The sequence below is a fragment of the Anguilla anguilla genome, chromosome 11 (genome assembly GCF_013347855.1).
Source record: "Anguilla anguilla isolate fAngAng1 chromosome 11, fAngAng1.pri, whole genome shotgun sequence".
Lineage (NCBI taxonomy): Eukaryota > Metazoa > Chordata > Actinopteri > Anguilliformes > Anguillidae > Anguilla > Anguilla anguilla.
In genome coordinates, this window is record NC_049211.1 from 17,707,630 (window position 1) to 17,729,000 (window position 21,371).

Here is a 21,371-nt window from a genome sequence, read left to right on the forward strand (position 1 = left end):
AAGGAGATCTTTCATTGAGTAATAGTAATCACGATTGGAGCAGAGCAGAGTCAGTAGCAGTAGACACGCTGAAGTGAGGGCGGAGCATATTCTATGAGGCGGAGTAACCACCATAATCCAGGATAATATAATTTCTGAGTTGGAAATCATATGCGCTTGTCGACTGTGAAGTGGGGTGTTTATTCTGTTTATTTTATTTGGTGGCGTGTATTTAGTTTTGCAAATATCGTGCGTGTGGAGCTGAGAAATGAGCGTCACAGTGAGCGTACAGAACCAAGTAAGAATTCGCAAAGTTCAGTGGGTGAAGCCTGCTGTAGACCTACTAAATGAACCCTATCAAATGAACGCTAAATATATTAAAATCACCATTTTCTATGCCAATTGTTCTTTTGTTGCTGAATTCCTTGACCCTTGTTGCTTTGTAATGCCATATTCCCTTCTGTTTGCTTGCATTTTCTTTTCCCTCTTTGCCTGCCCTGCTGTCTTAACACTTGGTTTGGAGCTGGCTGAGTTGGGTATGACCATGTGTTCAAATCAAGTGCAATTCTACATTCCAGTTTGGTTTAAATGCGCCCCTGTGCTTAAATTTAAGCTTGGCTTAAGGTTGTTTTTCAACAAAGGTGTTGTAATTGAGGGGAAATGTTAGGTAGAATTTGTGAAGACCACTTGAGGGTGGGCTTGTATTCTAGACAGATTTTAATTTTATTTAATTTATTTATATCCCCCCCCCCCCCCCCCAAAAAAAAAAACAAAGTGTTGCAAGAACTTGTCTGAAATGACATCAGTGCACATATGCACTTTGTTAGGATGAGGTAGAATATAGGACATTTTTAAAGAACAAGAAACATCTACTATATAAATGATGTGTACATAACAATTCACACATTTCCTTATTTATTCCATTTTAAACAAGCAAAAAAGAAAGGTGGTCTTCAGAAATCGGACTTCAAAAGGTCAAAAGGTATGGGACCACATTCAACACAAATGATTTCATAAAAATGAATCCATCTACAGAAAAAAGCACTTCATTCACTGACCACATCTTACTTTTTCCTTTTCACACAGAACCAAGTAAACTTAACAAGGAAACAGGCATTTAATTGCATTATGTAATTTAATTATATAAACTGCTTTGTATGGTAGTAGTATTTTAGCCACAATGTTGTAACTCCACATTTTTACAGCATTTAATAAAATGCATAAGCTATTCCATGCACTGCGATGCCCTATATACAAAAACAACAATGCCACTTTTCTCCAGAATTGAAGACACTCATTGGATTATAAAACTTTCTGAATAAAAAAAGAACATGCACTCATTTAATGAAATTACATGTACAGTACAAAGCTCAATTCACATAAAAGAACAGTGATACGAAACAGTCTTGGCAGGTTTTAAACCCAGAGAACAAATAACATACATATAATTCTGTTTAAAAAATAAGGTATACATAAATTCAGATTTACCAAAAACAGTGGATTTTATGGTTAGACATGGCTTTGTAATCTTCCATGTCAAACTAAACAATTATGCACTAGTACTTATAAGTGCATTTCATTCCGAGGGAAATTTTGTTTTAAAACAAATTCAAGATTTTACGTTTTTGAAACTATATATAGATATGTACATCTTTAATAACATCTCAGTTTACCGTGCAGTAAAAAAACATAATGCACATTTAATAGAAATTAAATGTAGAAAGTAAAAGCTAACAGCATTAATTATTTGAAATGCTTAACTGGTAAAAGAACAGCACACAAATATATTTACAATATAGCGATTCAGTGAGACACATTGAAACCAGGAGTTCTTGCCTTAAAAAATATAATGGCAAAAGCACACCTTCACATAAGACCCACAGTGTTTTGTTGCTTTCAGTAAAGCAATAATGTTTAGAACTGCTGCACCTTGCAGGACTGTCAACACTGGATTACTGCATCATTTAATTTGTGAAGAAATAAGCCTGATGAAATAAATTAGTGAAAAAAGACAATGTTCTCAGAATATGAACGCATCTCCCACAGCACCTGATTGTCATGGCAGAAGAGGAAAGGGCCTATAAATGTATTACATTGCACATACAATATGGATTAATTAGGATTGTATACACATAATGACAATGACTGAGATTCAATTATCCGTCGTCCTTAAATTTGATTAATAGTTGAAAGCAAGAATTTCTCCCCCCCCCCCCCCAAAAAAAAAAACACAGTTTGGCAAGTTCAACCATGACTAAAACAAACTGAGTTTGTTGGTAAAGAAAAGGTTTAACACATGCATTTACTTTTAAATCAAAGTTAAGGACAAATGAATAAATACACCCCACTGTTATTATTCGTTAGACGTCACGCTTTAGAAAAGCAATTATGTGTAAATTCATATGCATTTGCAAAAAAAAAAAAAAAAGGATGACAATAAAGATATAGTAAGTATAAGTATATCATTTATGGAATCCATGAAGTACCTGTACCAAAAATTGTCCTTCCCAAATTCAATATGCTTTTGTTTTAGGCTTTCACATGATTCACCTAGATAACATTATTGTATTAAATGTTAAAGTCACTTTTCATTTTGTACCTAGTGGTAATTGGGGCTTGAGTAACATTTAACAAGCCCCAAAATGCAGGGTTACAAGGAGTTGTCAATCACTCACTTGACTGACCAATTAAACTTTGCTTTCCACAGCAAATCCAATCTCACTGGGTCAAACCACAGAAATGCAAACAATAAATGGTAGCTCACACCACTTAGGAGTTCACAAAGCCACCCTCCCATCACAACCTTACAAGGATTTAAATTATTAATGGGCAGAACTAAACCAATCTAACTGACATCAATAAGAAATGTCGGTCTTATATTCAGGTATGCAGATGTTAAGTAAATATGTCCAGCATGGCGGAAATAATGACAGCTACATAACTACTCACAACTGCCCACAAACTAAATTCAGAATACCTGTGGTTTCAGAGAATGTAAAGCATCCTTGTTTCTATAGGTTAAACATGCAGTTCACACAGTAAGTCTAAGTGTTACCTTCTAAACATAGAAAGAAACACTTATTGGTATTCTATAAACAACATGTACATGGTTTCATGTTTTCAAAATAAGGACATTCAAGGGCATTTCATTCATATATTACCTATTAAAACATTCCAGTCTAATTGTGATACTGGAAGCAGAATTAGTACTTCGATTTATCGTCTCACTTATATTGCCTACCATGAAGAATAATTTTCACATTGATGTAAAAGAGTTTAAAAGGCGTTAGCAGGGTGAATTTGACATATCTGCGCTGCCACCATTTGCTGAAGATACTAAAAAAGAAAGGCAGAGTCATCCAATATTATTTGTCCCATTTCATGTGCAAAACATAAGGAGACTAACAGTTCATGCAATGGAATCTGAATAAGAGCAGAGCGGTACTACTAAATAAACTTATCTCTCTATAAGACTAGTCATTATAGAACCCGGGCTCTTTATACAACTGCACCAAATAAATACAGAACTTTGAGAAAGGTTACCAGAGTAAGTAGGCCTACATAATTAGTATTGTTATTGTTATTATCATCATCATTAAGTTAAAATAAGAATTTCAAATTTGAAAAAAAGTTAAACATAAATTAAAAAAGGGGCCAGCTTTAAACAGTGGCTAATTGCTGATAGTTTGGGGGGCAGGGATCACGCAGAGGAGCCTGTGATCTGACTGTTGTACTCTGCCGTCTCCATCTTCAGGATGTAAGGGATAATGCTGTCGATGGGCACGTTCCCGATGAGGCCCGTGAAGAACAGCTCCTCCGTGATGTTGGAACTCATCAGTCGAAGGGCTGGGAGACGCATCAGGATCCGGGCCAACCTGAGAGGCAACACACGGTATAACAGGGGAACGTGGTACAGGCACAGGTCACAAACCTACACAATGCTCCATCAATAATCAGGCTGCTGCATAAATGGCCGCATTTTGGATCTGTGAATGAGAGCACGGGTGATCTGTATGCAGCAGGAAATATAACGTATGGCAATATGTCCTGAGAGTGTTTAGTTCCCCCAATAGATCCTCCTTACTCAGTGCTGGTGATTCTACTGCACTGACTGCTCTGATAGAAGAAGGCAGTGCCTTCTGGTGGTTCTTTCGTCTTCTGACAAAAGCTGCTGTTGCTATGCTAACACAGAAATGTTATTTTCTGTTCCCACTACTCAAATACAGGAGGTACTCTGGTTTCCAACAACTACGAGCAAATACAGATATCACTGAGCGATATGACTGTAACTGTGGATTTCGGCAGGAAAGAGGACCTCAACTGTAGGTGTCACTCATGTAGGTGACCCTGGGGTAGTGACCTTACCTGTAGGTGTCATCGGGGTAAGTCTTTTGAACATAATCTTGCAACTCCATCTGGGCCTTCTCCTGAAACTTCTCAATCTGGCTGGTGCTGCTCAGGCCGGGGTGATCTGTGGGAGAGTGCCAGTCTCAGTGAGTAACCACCATGGACTTCAGGTAGGGTACCTATTCAGACCTCACCTGTATCATATGACACTATGGCCTTCAGATAGGGTACCTATTTAGACCTCACCTGTATTAAATAACACCATGACCTTCAGGTAGGGTACCAATTCAGACCTCACCTGTATTATATGACATTATGGCCTTCAGGTAGGTGCATCTATGCAGAACTCACCTGGGCTGAATAACACTATGGCCTTCAGGTAGGCGTACTCATAGCCATCTGTGTCCAGTTTGGCCATGCTGTTGCAGAACTCCTGAAGCTTCCAGATGTGCTCCATGACCAGTTTGATCCGGTCCCCTGACAGTTTATCTGCAACAGAAAACACTCCGTTTACAACTCTGACATTAATGACTGCAAACAGGAGGAGTCAGAACAGAGAACAACTAAATTAAAGGTATGAAACCCACAAAATTCTAAATATTTTAAGGAAAAATTCAGACAGATTATCATTTCATTTCTGTGCCTACTTTGTTTGCATTATATATTTACATATACAATGCAATGCAATCCTTATTACCTGTATTTTAAAGCATATTTTACTCAATAATTTTGTTGTTCACTGTATATGCTGTATATGAAAAGTGCATGTCATGTTAGGCAAAACACCTTATTGGATCGAAGTACAGTACTCCACATCTACCAGGTAAAATAGGAATACCTTAAACAGGAAAGAATACTGCATAATACATTGGTGATACATCAAATTATATAGGAAGAAAAAATATATTAGAATAAATTATATAGAAGAAAATTCTATTTTGAAAGAAAAACATAATGAATATAACAAGTGAGTGAGGAGGTAATTAATCTTAAGGTCTGGAAGAAATACCATTAACATGAAAAGATGAATAAATGTGTCAATAGTGACACCAGTGACTATCATAACCTTTCTATTAACTGTAAATTGTGAATGTGCCATAATGAACTGTTAATACAAACAGGCTGTTGGTGGTTTGGGGGCACAGAAAGCTCCGTGGTAGGCACTGAAGGATATGACGTGTACGATTGCGAGCAGCAGCCGTACCGTCCTGAATGCTGTTCTGCAGGTGGTTGACGATGGCAGCCAGGATGGTGGAGAGGCTCATGACCTGAGCACACTGCGCCAGCCCGAGGGTGAACAGCTCGTTCCAGCAGGCACGCACCAGACTGGTGTTACAGTCCTGACTGAGACACACACACACACACCGTTCTGACAGCGTTCCAGCCTGGAGCATAGTGTGTGTTAAACCAGGATGTAGCTGAGCTCACCCAAGGGCCTGGAATGCTGGAATGGAACGTGCCCAGTGCATGGAGAGGAAGAGCAGGCGAGAGGCAGATTCACAGATATAGTGAACATTCAGGTACTCCGGCATGGGGCTGGGCATCGTTAGCTAACACGGAGAGACACACATGACTGAATTAGTATGTTAAATTCACCATTATATCAGTCCTGCCCTCGTGATGTTCCTTCCCTCCACGAGGCAGCCAGTGGCCCCATAATGCAGTGCACACATTTACAAGGTACTGTAAGGGCCAGCATGCCTCCATGTCAAATATAAATGTTTTACTACTTGCACATTAACGGTAGAAGACTAAAAATGGGGAAAATATGAGGAAGCATTATGCACTTTTTTCTACTCTTGCACTCTCTTCATTAATCTTATAATCATCTTCTTGATGAAAATTCTTAGAAATATTTTCCATGTTTGGGCTGATAAATTTAATCATGGGAGCAAAAAAACTGTAAAAACTGATCTAGGTCTATGTAGTAGATCAGCGTGGTCACTCAGGAAGAAGATCCATGCACTCTTCTGTTTCACAGGAATACAAACCTTAAAACTAACATGAGTGTCTGTGAGCAGCGGTCCCTCCACTTCAATAATGGGCGTGGCCTGGTCTCTACTGATCACCTGGATAGTGGCCCCACCTGCCCCGTCCACACCCTCCACTAAGTTCTGTCCTGCAATGGTGTCTGTAGGGTTAAGGGCTTTGGCCAGGGTGTCAAAGGCACTGGGGGAAAGGAAGAGGAAACACTTCAGAAATGCTACAAGCTTCAAATGCTACCTGGAGTATAATTTAACTAAATCGCTTCCCACACTGACCATTTTTGTAAGTAATTGGTTGTTGTGCTTGTTCTAATTAATATGAAGGACAAAAATATTGTATCATGATGTAACCTAAAGCATATCCAAGGGCATGATCCAGATTTTATTTCTGAGGGCTGGGGTGGGCTGATCAGGGTCAGGGATCTGGCTGCAGGAAAGGTGAGTACACCACAGGGGTAATATCACTGTCTGGTTAATGAAGACTCAGCACAAAGCTAGCAGGCCAGTGGGCTCTGATGTGACTCCGGCTGCACTGACACATCCACAGGCTGCTGTGTTTGCTCGGGAAGGTGGATACCGTGTTATCTCGCTGGCAGACTGCTCCTCCTGCTGGACCTCTGAGGTATCGCCATTGTTCAGGGACTCATTCAGGTTGGCGAGTGACGTCACTACATTCGCTAGTGTTCCCAGGTCACCTTGGTTTGATTCGGCCTGAAATGCAGAAAGTAACATTAACAGGGAAATCTATTCGGTGAAGGGAAAGGAGGGTTTCCATACAAATGGACAGGACACCTACCTTTGAGTCTGTGGCTAAAAGTAATGTTCCGTCTGCTTGTATCAATGGCTGCTGAATATTGACCAGCATTCCGGGATCAAGGAGACTAGACCTGCAGGATTAATCACAGAAGCCCCTAATCCTGTCAGTCAATCGCATGCGGAACCGCCTTCTTCCATTGCTTGTTAGTCAATAACATTTGACCTGAACCTGTAACCCCCACAGACAGGTCTATCCATCACACTCAGCATGCTGTCTGCTCTACCAAAACCCCAGCATGCTCTGTGCTCTGCACCACATGAAATCAGCACTGCCACGTTCCAGATTCTGGATCCAGTATCCCAACCCCAGCCTTCTTCAAATCAGAGCTAAAATGCACTCAGGGTCACAGTTCGATGCCACTATTGCTCTAAACCTTCGTTTTCTCGTTCCCATCATATTCAGCTCCTCTGAAGATAAATAGTGCCACTACACATTGATTAAGAATAAGCTCGCCCCACTCATTTTCTAAAATGAAAGGAAAACTAGATCCTCAGTCATTGCACACTATTAGGTCTGTACATAATGCTACCTCGCTCCCAGCACACTTGGTGTGTCCTGACCCTGAGCGTTCTCTGCTCATCTCACCCTAAGGGGAAAGCCACACAACCTCCGATGAGATGCTCTGCACTCAGGTACCAGCAGACTGTAGGGGGCACAATCATCAAGTAATTAAAATGCAGTGTGCTTCGGACACTGGTTTTGGTGCACAGGGGGAGTCGTACTGCAGACACCCCACGTAGGCACAGACAGCCCTCACCTGGAGCCATCTTTGTCTGTGATGAAGGTGGGCGTGGCGATGAGCGGACTCCGCAGGTCCTTCCTGATATAGATTTTCTCAGTGGAAGCTGCACAGTTTGCAGGCTTTTCTCTCGGCAGTTCGATTGGTTTCCTCTCACTCTGCACAGCTGTGCAAGACAGTAAGTAAAAAGATTGATTCACCAAAAAATGCAAGACGGTGCAATCGATGTGGGTGCGCAAAAACAAATGTGTGTGTGTGCGTGTGTACAGGTTTGTGCTTGTTTGTATGTGTGTGTATGCTCACACTCCATCTTCATGCCCATCTCCAGGCACTTCTTCAGACGACAGAACTGGCACCGGTTACGATGGTGCTTGTTGACAATGCAGTCCTGGTTACTCCGACAGCTGTACGTCAGGTTCTTGCGAACGCTTCTCTTGAAGAAGCCTTTGCAGCCTTCACAGCTCACGGCCCCATAATGCCGCCCTGTGACAAATCCCAGACGTAACACAAATGCCGAGGCCAAATAGCAGTTTACACACACACATATTTATGAAGACCAGAATGAAACGTATAAGAAGGTCTGAGAGTGGTGTGGGGAGATGTGTGTAGCAGTGACTGGTACCTGAGGCCTTGTCCCCACACACCACACAGTACTCCACAGGCTGCGGCCGGCCCACGTCCCCCGCCTTGCCCAGCAGACGCTCCACCGACGCTGCATCTGTTACAATCTGAGTCAAACACAGGGTCGCTTGGGACACGGGGCATCATTTTTAACACCCCGCAATTTCCAATTACAGTGGCCTGCCCCGCCTGAGACAGAAACCCCTTTTTGAAATATGCGAGTGGTCTCAGCACCTTCATTTAGAAAACTCTGTTGGTTAAGGAAGAAACCCGCAAGTTTCCCCACCACTTACTGCAATCAATGAAATCATTATTATAAAAATGAATTATAGCCCTGTTCTTATCTCCCTCTCCTCCCCAAGTTATTGAACTGTGAAGTTGTTGTTGACAAGATATGCCTGTAGGCCTACTGACTATCAAAGCACATGTGATATTTTCACCAATAATGAGCCATTTTAACCAGAAAGACTGAAAACTGATGAGGCAAATGTGCAGAAACAATGAACAAAAACAAGCAAGAGTTCTTCTTAAGCGACAGTTGTGGTGAGCGTAAAATAGTGTTCATCTGTAAACATGTTCTGAGGCTTGGTGACCAATATCAAAACATCTCCCAATGAATAATAAAGTGGGGGTAAAAATTACACTTTATAAAGATCCATTTCCAAAAAAGGAAAATCAGGGCAAACTGTTCTGATCTCAAAAGCTGTTAGTGTTAGCATCAATTTGAAAAAAAAATGTTTTTCATTAACAAATATATGAAGAAAAGAGCATTTTAGAGAGAAGCGTGCATACCTGTATTCTCCCAGGCACAATGCTATCAGCTGTGGTGAAGATAAGCTGTTTGGCATTCTGTGTCTCTGGTGAGGCCAGGATCACCTTGCCGGCACCGGACCCATCTGGGGCAGCCAAAATAAACTGCTGTTTGGAAGTGCTAGATGGGTCCACTGCCGTGACAATCTGGATCTTCTGACCCGTCTGCTGGTCAGTTACGATCTGGGGGGGAAACGGTTAATGACAACTTCATTCAGCCATTCAGGGTTGTATTTGTTATTCCCACGTTTCCCTGCGTTCTATGGCCTCTTTATGACATCATAGATCACCAAATGAACAGACGCTGCAGCGCGCTGGTCAGTGTCAGAGCAGGGCAGCACCTGTATGCGCTGCGGGGTGGTGACAGCCGAGTCGGTGGAGATGATCTGGATGCGCTGTGGAGAGCCGCTCATCACTGAGGAGTCTGGGGAGGAGGCCTGCACCGATTGGACCTGAGAACACAGCGGTGCACACATCACTCTGCAGCAGTGCTCTCTGCGCCACGTCCTTTCATGCTTTTCATATACTCCTGCGCGGGGATATTAACCTGCCACTGAAAATACGCAAGGCTACAAACCCCGTGACATCAAAGGTCCACCACCATGTTTCTCTGTACATACAACATTATTTTTAACGCGGGCATCCTTCTTCAAGGACATACCCACCATTCCAATGCCGAAGCTTTAATGGAACCATGTGCTATGGTCAGATGAGACCCAAACTGAGCTTTGTGGGCAGGCACACTAGTAGTGTCTTTGTCAAGGGAAGGAGGACACTCATGCTGAAAAGGATGCCATACCTACGGGGAAATACTGTGGTGATGGCCACAACTGATTTTTCAACAACCTAATGATCTCAGGTATACTGCAAAATGAATTTTAAAAATGGTTAACTGACCACAGAATTACTGTTCTGCAATGGCCTTCTCAGTCTTCAGACAATAACCGATCAAAAATTAGCAGTTTTAATTTTAGATGGAAGTCCACAAGCGCAGAACGAAGGATCTTGAAAGATTCTGTACAGACGAAAGACGGAAGCTCCCCCAACATGATCATTAATCCCATAAAACACAATAAAATAATAGTCTTAGTTTTATAATTTTAGTACTGCAAAGGGAAGGTGCAAAAGTACTGAAAACAGTGCCAATGGAGTGCCAATCATTTTTGGCACCTACCCTTTTTAAAACCCCCCCAACCCCCAGAAATGACTGTACTCAGCAAAAAACATAAGGACAGTACAAAAAAGCTATTAAGAATAATGAGCAGAGGCCAATGTTTGACAAGGAATTGAAATATTCTTTATTGAAATCAGTGGAAATGACAGTTGTTTTTTCTACTTTTAAAAATTAAAGGAGACAATGATCAACTTAAAAAAAAATCCTGTTCTGAAGTGTTTTGTTCTTCCATCTTCTCTCATTGATTCAAGGGGAATGTCCACCAGGACTGCACAGGTCAAAGTAAAATATCAGCACAGAATGACATTAAAATGCTAATTTTACCAACCGGAAGCGTCCGTCTGTCAAGCTTCCAGAGGGCAGCTTCGTGTAACAGAGCCTTATGACACTTTTCCACTAAACTCATCCGCATGTCCCCTCATTAAGGATTCCCAGATTATAGATAGATTTTCAAAATGAGATTTCTGTCCCCTTTAGCACAATAAAGCAAAAGCTAATTATATAAGGTCACTATGTGCAGGGCATGGCTGACAGTCCCCGCAATATCCAGTGCCTTCTGATACCCCTGCTCTCTTTTTCATATTAGAAACACACCTCCACTCAATGCACCATGTCTGTCATCACAAATGGAAATTCATTCATCAGCACACACACACTCCTGCACCTTCTCCCTCCCCCTGCTACTGCACCTCCAATGCAAACACAAGCCTTCCCAGACAGTGAGCACAGCAGATGCTTCCTGGCTAATCATAGGAGGTCATGTATGCCCTGTCCTGTCCTCCCCCCACCCCCTCCTCTGCAGACACCAACTGCTCACAAGCTCCCCCCCACCTCCCCGACCTGCACGAGGCGCTCAGGACTGACCGCGTCCACGCCGCTATGCACTCCTCCCTCCTGGAGATGCTGGAACAAAGACGCCTGGGGTCTTAGCGGGAGGACCTTCATCAAAGCACAGCATGAGACAGGTCCCCACATGCGCCAACGCGCGCTGCTCTGGGGAGGGGAGGGGGCCCAGCAGCCAGGCAAGAAAGAGGCTGTTCAAATATGTCCTCTCTGTGACCCCCCCTTGCCTCTGAAGGTCAAGTGCACTATCAGTCCCCGGTAACCAAGGAAGCAGAATCGACATGATCCCACGTCTCTGCCCCACTGCGCAGCACTTTGTCTGACAGCAGGACTCATTTTGTGCAGGGGGTGGGGGTGGGGTCTAGGGGGGGCTATCTCTATCCAGCGATTTGATTAGCTGGCACAGGCCAGCACCTCCTGCAGGGTTTCCCTCCCCAGGAAATATCAGCACTGTTCACACATGCACCACAAATACACCACATCACCAGCAGCAGCAAAACCTCCCAAATATGGCCACAGGGTTTCAGTACTTTTCCCAGTGACTTTTTCTTACTTAAAAAGAGTGCACACAGTACTCACAGTGTATAAGCAAATGCATACATCAGGAAGGGGCTAGATTCACACAAAAAAACAAAACAAACATATCTGCATTCGGTGAAAGAACCACATGTCTCTGTCATGACCTACAGATCCACAGGATAATACATGCAAGCTTATTATAGCAGAGATAAAGAAGGGTGGATAATCCATAGCTGACAACTAATTTACACAAACCCAGAGATGCATTACTGCACCACCTTACAGCCAAATCCCTAAAATGAAAACTGCCATTTTACATAATATGGCCTTTACATTATACACATTGCCTATACCTAAAATTAATGAACTCTGAAAAACTAAAACATCTTTGAAATATCTTGTGTCAGTCCCATGTTACTAATTAATAATAGGCATACAGACTATAATGTAACTACTTAACAGAGAAAATTAATTTGACAAATCAAAAAGTCTTTTTAAAAAAAAACTTTTTTGTTGTACCCATACTTAAACAAAATATACTTCTGCTTTCACTTTGGTTTTTGTCTTTTAGTTGTTTGCACATTTTCCTTAAGACACGAGTAACATTCCGTTTCCTTTATAAACAGATACCCTCCTCTTTGCTGACGCTCCGCCAAAGCCAGCCCCATTAAGTGCACGCACTGCTGTATCTCATGGTTCCCTTCAACGGCACAGCGCAAATGTATATGGAGCAAAATCACTCTTTTCAGAAAAGGCATCTGAATTTACAACCTGCTACAATTACAATCTATGGAGAATCAAGCTGATTTAAAGGAGTTTTGTTAACAAATGGAAGATACGGGAGCATATATGACATGCAAAACTAGACTAGCATATACCAATAAATACCAAATGTTTGGCTGAAAATCATTAAAAACTATTAATGGTTGAAAATGCATTTCTGTTTTAACATGTTTTAACTGAGAATTTTTTTGTCAAATAACAAGCAGCCATTTCTGCTGAATAGCTGTTCCTGTGGTTTGTTCTGAAGCCAAACTTTGAAGGATGTAGAGCACTAACAGCTCAAAAGATTAGTGGCTCTAAAAGATTAGATATAGGCAGCTGTTTCATAGGTGACTTAGTTGATGCGCCTGTCTTAACGACTACTTGTATTTTTATTTATTTTTATTTTTCCATAGATTGCGTTGTTGCCGTTCTCGTTGTTAGTGTTAATCAGTTTAACCATCAGGGTCCAAGTTGAACTATGCGGTTGTTCCCTGTACTTGGACCGGTACTTCTCTCTAGGGGTTTCGTCATACTTGTTCCTGGTTATGGTTATACACTTTGTTGTACGTCGCTCTGGATAAGAGCGTCTGCCAAATGCCTGTAATGTAATGTAATGGCTCCACGATCACATTTCCCCCCCAAAATACTATGGATAAATGTGTGAAAAAATGTCTTCAGTGTTATCTCCAGATTTGATTATCGGAGTTACAATTTAAGATTCCCATGCTTGCATACACATACAAATATTCAACCAACTAAATGCTACTCGCACTACAGCAGAGAAATCTCTTCTGAGTGTTTAAACCATTTCCCTCCTACAGTATCATACAAGACCCATTCTCCACTCTCTAAACATTGGTTTTACTAGTAAAACAATGGTACTGGCATAGATTCATATGTTGGGCTCAGCACTGATATTACACCAACAAGCCTTTCCTGAATCGGGATACTTCTGGGGGACTTCTCTCCCCCACACTCACAATGTGAAAAAGTGGCTTTGAAGATGCTTTGATTCTCCACATGATGCATCATGTGATTTGAGGTTGGACAGGAGCAGCTCTGTAAAAGAAAATCTGTGATTGAAGAGGCTTCTCAGCAGCATTCATGCAAGCTGCTATGATAGGGAAGACATCTGCCCCAAGTCTTATGGTCTCTGTACATTAAATCAACAGCCGCTGACTAGCCAGGAGATTCTTGGAAAATGACAACCATTTTGTTACCTCTGAAAATGAGACATGGTACACTAGTCTTTTTCATCACATTTTCACACAGCCTGTCCAGGAAGAACAAAACAAACCCTGACACAGACAATGACACGGCTTCTTGCGAACTTCACAGCAATTCGGTGAGATCATTAGGACAACCTGTTCAGAGAAAAGCCAGCAGCCATAGACACATTTACCATTAACTACATCCTGAGATCTCTGCTACATACCTTCCTCCATGGTGATGCCTCCTAATACTCACTGAGTATTTAAAATACATTTTATTTATGTGTTTTCTGGGGTAAAGTGGATTACTCAGAGGTATTTGTTGCTTTAACTAATTGTTTTTGGAGTAAAGGGATGTTTTAGTCGATGTATTATGTTGAGAAATGTAACAGCCAAGCTGCTGAGCTTCCTGGTTGCCAACACAACCAAACATACTGCTGTTCTGTGGACCCAAATTCCATCCTACTGTATCTTACTCTTAGTATCATTTCTGCAAGGCCCATGCAGACAGCAAGTTGCACTGCTATTCACTCTAACTGTTGGATTCACTATATGCACCTTTCTCATATTATTTTTCAAAGTATTCCTTTAGATTTCCCAACAGATCTAACTTCACAGTATTCCTCTGCAGATCATCTTGCAAGTTTCCTGAGTCTTCTATTTTTAACATCCTCTCTGCAATACATACAAGCTCTGCCACAGCCATCTATGGGATCTCCATTACAGATGGAACAATCAATAGTATTCCCTCCAAAGAGTTAACATGAGCACAAGGTTAAACCCCAGTGTGCAACAGCCACATCCATTAGCACACTTCTCCTGTGGAGCTTAAGAAGCTGGAGGAGAAATCTTCAATCAAAGATTCCTGAACGTGCACGGGGAAGGAAAGAAGAATGGAAAGGAAGGTCAGCCAAGGTTGGAGGGAGACAGAGATGAGGATGACAGGGTGAGGAGGGAGTGCTAGAAGAGGGTCGAAAGATAAACACAGACAGCGGAGTGTTAGTGTAACTTCATTTGGGTGCCAGTTTTAGCGGCAGAAATAGATGTATTTGCTGAAGGGTAATTACATAGCTACCAATGCTGAATTTCCATTTACATGTGGAATTTGAACGGCAATCCAGACCAAAGTACTTATTATTTAAATACCGTCTTATTCCTGCACTGATTTTCAACATAAAAAGTAAAACACTAAAACAATGGTTGGCTGATATATTTATGCCATTGCTGTGTACTTCAAGTGATACTTTAACAAAGGTAGCATCCGGTTTTAGTCAGTTCCATGGACTAAAATGTCCCATCAAAGAAATGATGCATTAATAAAACACGCACGTTACACTTACAGTAAAACTACTCTCATCGCAGATTATCGATTGGCTAATAAAAATGCATTAATGACTATTCAGTTTGGATCGTTTCACGAAGTGATTCTGAAACAATCTAAACCTAGCTTTGCCAGCTAATACGGGTGCGCTAGAAAACAATACATCTGCTCAATATTCAGAATGAACGCAACACTTGTGAAAGAAAATATATGCAAAACTCGATAACGTTGCCATGTCCGCTGACTTACAGCAGTCGAATATAAATGTATAATTTCCTGCTAAAAATGGGTAAACATTTGGCACTGGCTAGGTACCACAGAAATGCACAAGTTCTTATAAAACCGTGCAAGTTCCTATAGGTACCGAGCCAACAGCTAGCTAGCTTTTCTAAGATACCTTCCTGGTAATACATTTTCGAAATGTGAAGGGGTAGCTATTCGTGCGATGAACCATTACTTGTTCTACCATTGGCTCGTAGCACCATGAATGTACCATCAAACAACTCCCTGATAGGTCCAACACCAAGCCATTCAACGGTTAATTCCTGCCGACATTAAACCGAATTCAAAGACAGAAAAAAGGAACAAAATGGAGAATCTGGCATTAAGCCAAGGTATATCGCCCAGCCATGTAACTATGTATTAAAATGCATTGTAACCCACGAGAAGTCCGTGATTTGTAATGTCATATCCATCAGTAAAAGTTGGCAGGCGAAATATAGGCATCCACCTTTCTGTTTATGTATACAACCCCTGCAAAGCAACCCCATGTCCCTCGGATGGCAAAGGTAAAAGGGTCGGGTTCAGCTGCGCGATAGCTCGTAAGCAAACCACACTGGCAGCCAGTACTCGTCTTTGTCTTCGTCTGGACCGCGTAGCCAGTGAGGTAGCTGTACGAAAAGACATGTCGTCTTAACGCCAATTAATCCGTATAATGCGCGTAACCCATTATTTTATCAGGTAAGATTGATTTAGCCCAAAATAATATGGCATGACAGCACCGCCTGTGTTTGAAAACTAGACATGGCCCAAACTTGCCGGGGCTCGCTCAGGCCAGTAGCCTGTAAAAAGTGAAATTAACCTCCCTTTGCCGCGATAGCGTTTCAATATAGCTTGCCGCAAGCTTGTTTGACAGTGGAATAAATGCTTACCTCCTTAAATAAACAACGCAGCTGTTAGATCTTGGTTTTTTTTTAAATTACTTGTTATTGTTTTTCTTCTGTGAAAGGTCATAGTTCGTGACCCCGTTCCGCCAGCGTGCTGGGAGTTTTTTCTTCTTCCTCCTCCAGCGCCCTTCTCCTTCCTAGCGCACAGAGCGGCGCGAGCCAGACAGCGGTGACGTCAGCCTGTCTGCACCTGAAGGACCGCCTTTGATTGGCCAATTTTTTTAAAATTTTATTTCTTCTTTTGTATTCATACAATGCAATGTATTGAAATGGCTGTATCTGGTCAGGAAAGTGAAAAGAACCAGCAGCTTAGGAAAGAGATGCACGGCTAGTGATCATGAAACTGAACTTGATGACTTGGATGAGTCTTTAAATATTTGTTTTTAAAATGCTGTTTTTATACGCTAGTTTTATATTTGCAATATTTAAAATACTTTCTCAAGAACCAATGCTTGTTAAGTATCAAGTATTTTCACACACTCCCTTAAAATGCCACTGATATTTCAAAAACTGCATGTAGGAGTGATAAAAACGCTTGTGTATAATTCCTTAGATAAATTTTAGGGAATACATTTATCAGTTTACTTGACTTAAGACTTGATCTTTATTCGAGTAAAAGCTAGCTGATTATGTTTGGACAATAGAAATGGAATAGATGTCCACTTTTGTGCCATTTTGGAATAAAATTTGAAGTGGAGAGTCACTTATATTCGAATACAATGCTTGAGTTATGCAAATGTACATGGAAGTAAAGTTCTGAACACCATGGGTGCATATTTTAATTAAAAGACTGATCAGCATTATGTTGGTTGTAATTCTACATAAATATATGAAAAAATATCCATTATATCAAATAGTTTGCATTTGTAAATAGATTTAAAATAATCATTTCAAACAAATTTCTAAACATATGGCAAATACACTCAAATGTTTGATTGTGTTTGTAAATACTGCATTTTAAAAGACTTTCAGTACTGGAAATACATAAAGTATGTATTTGACCCAAGTCTGACTTATGACTGGGAAGATAAAACAGAGTATAAATTACTGATGTTCACTATGCAATAATATACAGCCTCATATTTATTCTTGTCCAGTGATCTGATCAATGTGGGTGGGAGGTAAGTCTCCCAGTAATAAAACCACAAGTCTTGTTTTTTTTTTTGGTAGGCTGAATAATTTTCAGTTTATGATAATCTCCATGTATAGAATTGCATAATTTAGTGTGTTGCAGTTATAAAGGTTAGGAAGAGACATTAAGAATTTTGTTAAATATTGTGATGCATTGTCATTCACTATCACATTGTGTGATTTTTGTATTGCATGTTGAGATATAAAATTAGTAGATTCATACACAAAGAATATGCTATTGCATGCAAGTTATTAGATTTACAATACTTTAAGGTTAGTAAAGGTCATTTTTATGGCCTAGGTTCTGCAGTCTGGTACACTAAATATTAATGCAAAAATAATGTTTAAAAATCAGAAATGTAAAAAAAAAAAGTACTAATCATAATTTCTTTTTCAAATAGATTGGTGACAAAGGTAGGTCTATTTGCAGCACTGAGAAATTATATTCTCTTTGAATGAGATTTTATTCATTGAGGTTCTGTATTGTCAAACTCAACACTTACTTAGATATGTCATAAATTCAGAAACCATGCCACAACAAAGTTTCAGATGTGTAGATAATAGTCTTTTGTGTTCATTTTTCTATTCTCTTAAAGTATCTTCAATTATGTGATTGTTCAAATACCTTAATTAAGTTATATTCAAATCTGTAGTTTATAGTCATTCACTATGAAAAGCATAATAGTTCATAATGGAATAGAACATGAATTGTAACTCTGGTTGTTGGTTTGATCCCCCGGTGGGGCACTGCCATTGAGCAATATTCTTAACCTGAATTGCTTCGCCAAAATGTCCGGTTGTATAAACAGTTTATATGTAAAGAAATATAAACTGTGTAAGTCATTCTGGTAAAGAATGTCTGCTAATGCCTGATACATATATATATATATATATATATACATTCACCGGCCACTTCATTAGGTCTACCTGTTCAACTGCAAACTGCACCCGTTAACGCAAATATCTAATCAGCCAATCACATGGCAGCAACTCAATGCATTTAGGCATGTAGACATGGTCAAGACGATCTGCTGAAGATCAAACCAAGCATCAGAATGGGGAAGAAAGGTGATTTAAGTGACTTTGAATGTGGCATGGTTGTTGGTGCCAGACGAGCTGGTTTGACTATTTCAGAAACTGCTGATCTACTGGGATTTTCACGCACACCCATCTCTTGGGTTTACAGAGAATGCTCCGAAAAAAAGAAAATATCCAATGAGCGGCAGTTCTCTGGGCGAAAATGCCTTGCTGATGGCAGAGGTCAGAGGAGAATGGCCAGACTGGTTTGAGCTGATAGAAAGGCAATAGTAACTCAAATAACCACTTGTTACAACTGAGGTATGCAGAAAAGCATCTCTGAACATACACCACGTCAAACCTTGAAGCAGATGGGCTACAGCAGCAGAAGACCACACAGGGTGCCACTCCTGTCACTTAATGAAGTGGCCGGTGAGTGTATATATATATATATATATATATATATTGTAACCCAACGGTAGGAGGCGCCACCGGGGAGGGGTGACGGGTGCAATAACTTAACACAAACACAAGAACGGATATGGTTGTCTCGGGTCAACGTAACCGGTACTTTTATTTTGAAAACAGGGAAAACAATCAAAATAATACAAACAAAACACTAGCTCCAAGTGAGCCTAACTATACAGGTCTTTTGGGCCCTGTCTAAAGTCGGGTAGCTAAGCTGCTTACCGACAAGACAAATTGTAGACAAAAGAATGGTCAAAAACAAGCACAGTTTGGTACACGGTTCAGTTCCTCACGCAGAAAATGGTAATCTGGCACTCAGACAGAAAACAGGTAATTCACAGGTTCCAACACAATATCTGTAACACTCACACAGTCTTTTAACAAAGCAAACTCCTACGCCTTCACAACTGTATGGCCTCCTACTTATACTGAGCTTGATTAGTTAGAATGGTTTTCAGGTTGGTTTAACAAGGGGGCGGAGCTGGCAATTGGAAGGGCGTAGAGCAGGGGTGGGCAATTATTTTTTACATGGGGCCACATGAGAACAAGAAAATATTATGGAGGGCCGGACCAAAAGGCTGGACAAAAGTCTGCATAATATTAATTGTTTTGATTAGTTGGTAAGACTGGTAAGAGTATAAGTTAAAATTGAGCAATGAAAAAGAGAGGTTGTCTTAGGAAAAATGACATTTACTCAATAAAATTTCCTAAAATAATGGTTAACAAAATGTGAACATTTGAACAGTTTTTGATTCATTACATTAGTGACCATTTTCAGCCAAATTCAGTAAGATACATCATATTAGAAAAATAATGATGCCTACATTTGTAGTTAAAACATTTTCACTTGTCACTCATTCTGCGTTTTTCAGTTTTTTCTTGTTCAGTGAGAGAAATCTAGTCTCTGTTGGTCTTTAACAAGTGCATCAAAGTCAGGGTGAATGTTTGAGGTTGAGATGCGAAGCACAGCTGACAGATGATCATCAGTGAGAAAGGATCTGTATCTGGACTTATTAAACTTCATCACTGAGAATGTTTGTTCACATATGTAGGTAGATCCAAAGAGAACAAACATCTTCTGAGCATGTCTCCTCATGTTTGGAAACTTCTCTTGCTTAAGAGAAGAGTAGAATTGCAGCAGTGGTTGTGACTTAAAGTGCTCTGTGAGTACTGCATCAGACTGCAGGTCAATGAGTTCCAGCTGGACATCACTAGGCACATCATCCACATTGCAGGTAAATGGAGAGGAAATCAAGTGCATTTCACTCTCCATTGTTCTGAAATCTTTAAATCGCCTTGAAAACTCATCATGCAGTGCTCCTAACATGGATGAGTACCTGCGGAGGTTATCATCTGATGGTGTGACTTCTTTCAGGGTTTGCATGTGAGTAAGATTGTTGCTCTCCAGTTGCCTCGAAAGAAACTGTAACTTCGTCATGAAAGCCTTCACTAGGTTGTGCATTTCATGGATGAAAAGGCCCTTGCCTTGCAGTTTGGTGTTCAGTGCAGTCATCAGTGCGGTCACATCAACAGCAAATGCAAAATCTGCCATCCACTTCTCATCTGAGAGCTCTGGGATGTCTCTGCCTTTCTTTTCACAAAACTCTCGGATTTCTGCTTTCAGATCCCAGACTCTTTTTAGCACTTTACCCAGACTGAGCCATCTCACAGCTGTGTGATAGCTGATATCAACATGTTCTGTCTCGTGCTCCTCTAAAAGTGCAACAAACTGCCTGTGATTCAATGCTCGTGCCCTAATAAAGTTAACTATTTTAGTTACAACATCAATCACATTGTCAATTTTAAGCACTGACTTGCACAACACATGCTGATGTAAAATACAATGCAAAAATACTACTTTCTGATCTGCGTTGTTTTCAGTCACTTTATCTTGCAAACGTTTCAACAGCCCGACATTTTTCCCTGTTAAATTTGGACAACCGTCCGTTGTAACACCCGTCAGTCTGTCCCATTTCAGTCCCAGCGTGTCCATGCATGCATTTACCTCCGTGAACAAATCGCTCCCCGTCGTTGTCCCTTTCATTGAGCGCATTGCTGCCAGCTCCTCTGTAATCTTGAAGTCCGTTATCCCACGGACAAATACAAGTAGCTGGGCTGTGTCACGGACATCACAGCTCTCGTCCAAAGCCAAAGAGAAAAAGTCAAAATTTGCCACATCACGTTGCAGCTGAAGTTCCAAATTTACCGCAATGTCCTCGATCCTTCTTGTCACGGTGCGCCTGGACAGCGGGACGTGCTCAAAAGCTTCTTTTTTTTCAGGACATAGTAGGGCTGCAGAGTCCACCAAGCACTCTTTTACGAACTCGCCCTCTGAGAATGGCTTACTGTTTTTAGCGATTTTGTGGGAAATTACAAAGCTGGTCCTGGTTGCTGCATCCCTGGTTGCTGCATCAGCGTCTACCTTTCTTTTTTTAGTTGACATTTTGGGGGTGAAAGT

At 40.9% G+C, this 21,371-nt stretch overlaps 1 protein-coding gene and 1 long non-coding RNA gene across 4 annotated transcripts; one reads left to right on the plus strand and one right to left on the minus strand.

Moving 5' to 3' along the window:
• Nucleotides 1-2,187: 2,187 nt before the first annotated feature.
• On the minus strand, nt 2,188-16,431 carry nr2c2 (nuclear receptor subfamily 2, group C, member 2). Of its 3 annotated transcripts, none has more exons than XM_035382526.1 (15): nt 16,283-16,431; nt 13,580-13,658; nt 9,640-9,750; nt 9,281-9,481; nt 8,490-8,595; nt 8,171-8,350; nt 7,886-8,033; nt 7,108-7,198; nt 6,889-7,022; nt 6,330-6,495; nt 5,755-5,876; nt 5,531-5,670; nt 4,678-4,815; nt 4,345-4,450; nt 2,188-3,854 (listed from the first exon to the last, which is right to left on the minus strand). In XM_035382526.1, the coding sequence occupies exons 2-15, from the start codon at nt 13,619-13,621 to the stop codon at nt 3,680-3,682; spliced, it is 1,860 nt and encodes a 619-aa protein (XP_035238417.1). In that variant the 5' UTR covers nt 13,622-13,658; nt 16,283-16,431; the 3' UTR covers nt 2,188-3,679. The 3 variants fall into 3 exon arrangements, with proteins under 3 accessions (XP_035238417.1, XP_035238416.1, XP_035238418.1); XM_035382525.1 differs by having other exon boundaries at nt 6,318-6,495; nt 16,283-16,429; XM_035382527.1 differs by lacking the exon at nt 13,580-13,658 and having other exon boundaries at nt 6,318-6,495; nt 16,283-16,420.
• On the plus strand, nt 15,934-17,100 carry LOC118208146. Its single transcript, XR_004761519.1, has 2 exons — nt 15,934-16,091; nt 16,360-17,100. It is a non-coding gene; the product is annotated as an uncharacterized LOC118208146 (long non-coding RNA).
• The last annotated feature ends 4,271 nt before the right edge of the window (nt 17,101-21,371 follow it).

Excerpts from the sequence above, each read along its gene's own strand:
- nr2c2 (XM_035382525.1), bottom strand. The coding sequence starts at position 13,621 with ATGTGGAGAATCAAAGCATCTTCAAAGCCACTTTTTCACATT. Across the intron at positions 9,751-13,579 it reads CAAAGCCACTTTTTCACATT|GTCCAATCGGTGCAGGCCTC; the intron begins GTGAGTGTGGGG and ends CTGTGTTCTCAG. Across the intron at positions 7,023-7,107 it reads TTTTAGCCACAGACTCAAAG|GCCGAATCAAACCAAGGTGA; the intron begins GTAGGTGTCCTG and ends TCTGCATTTCAG.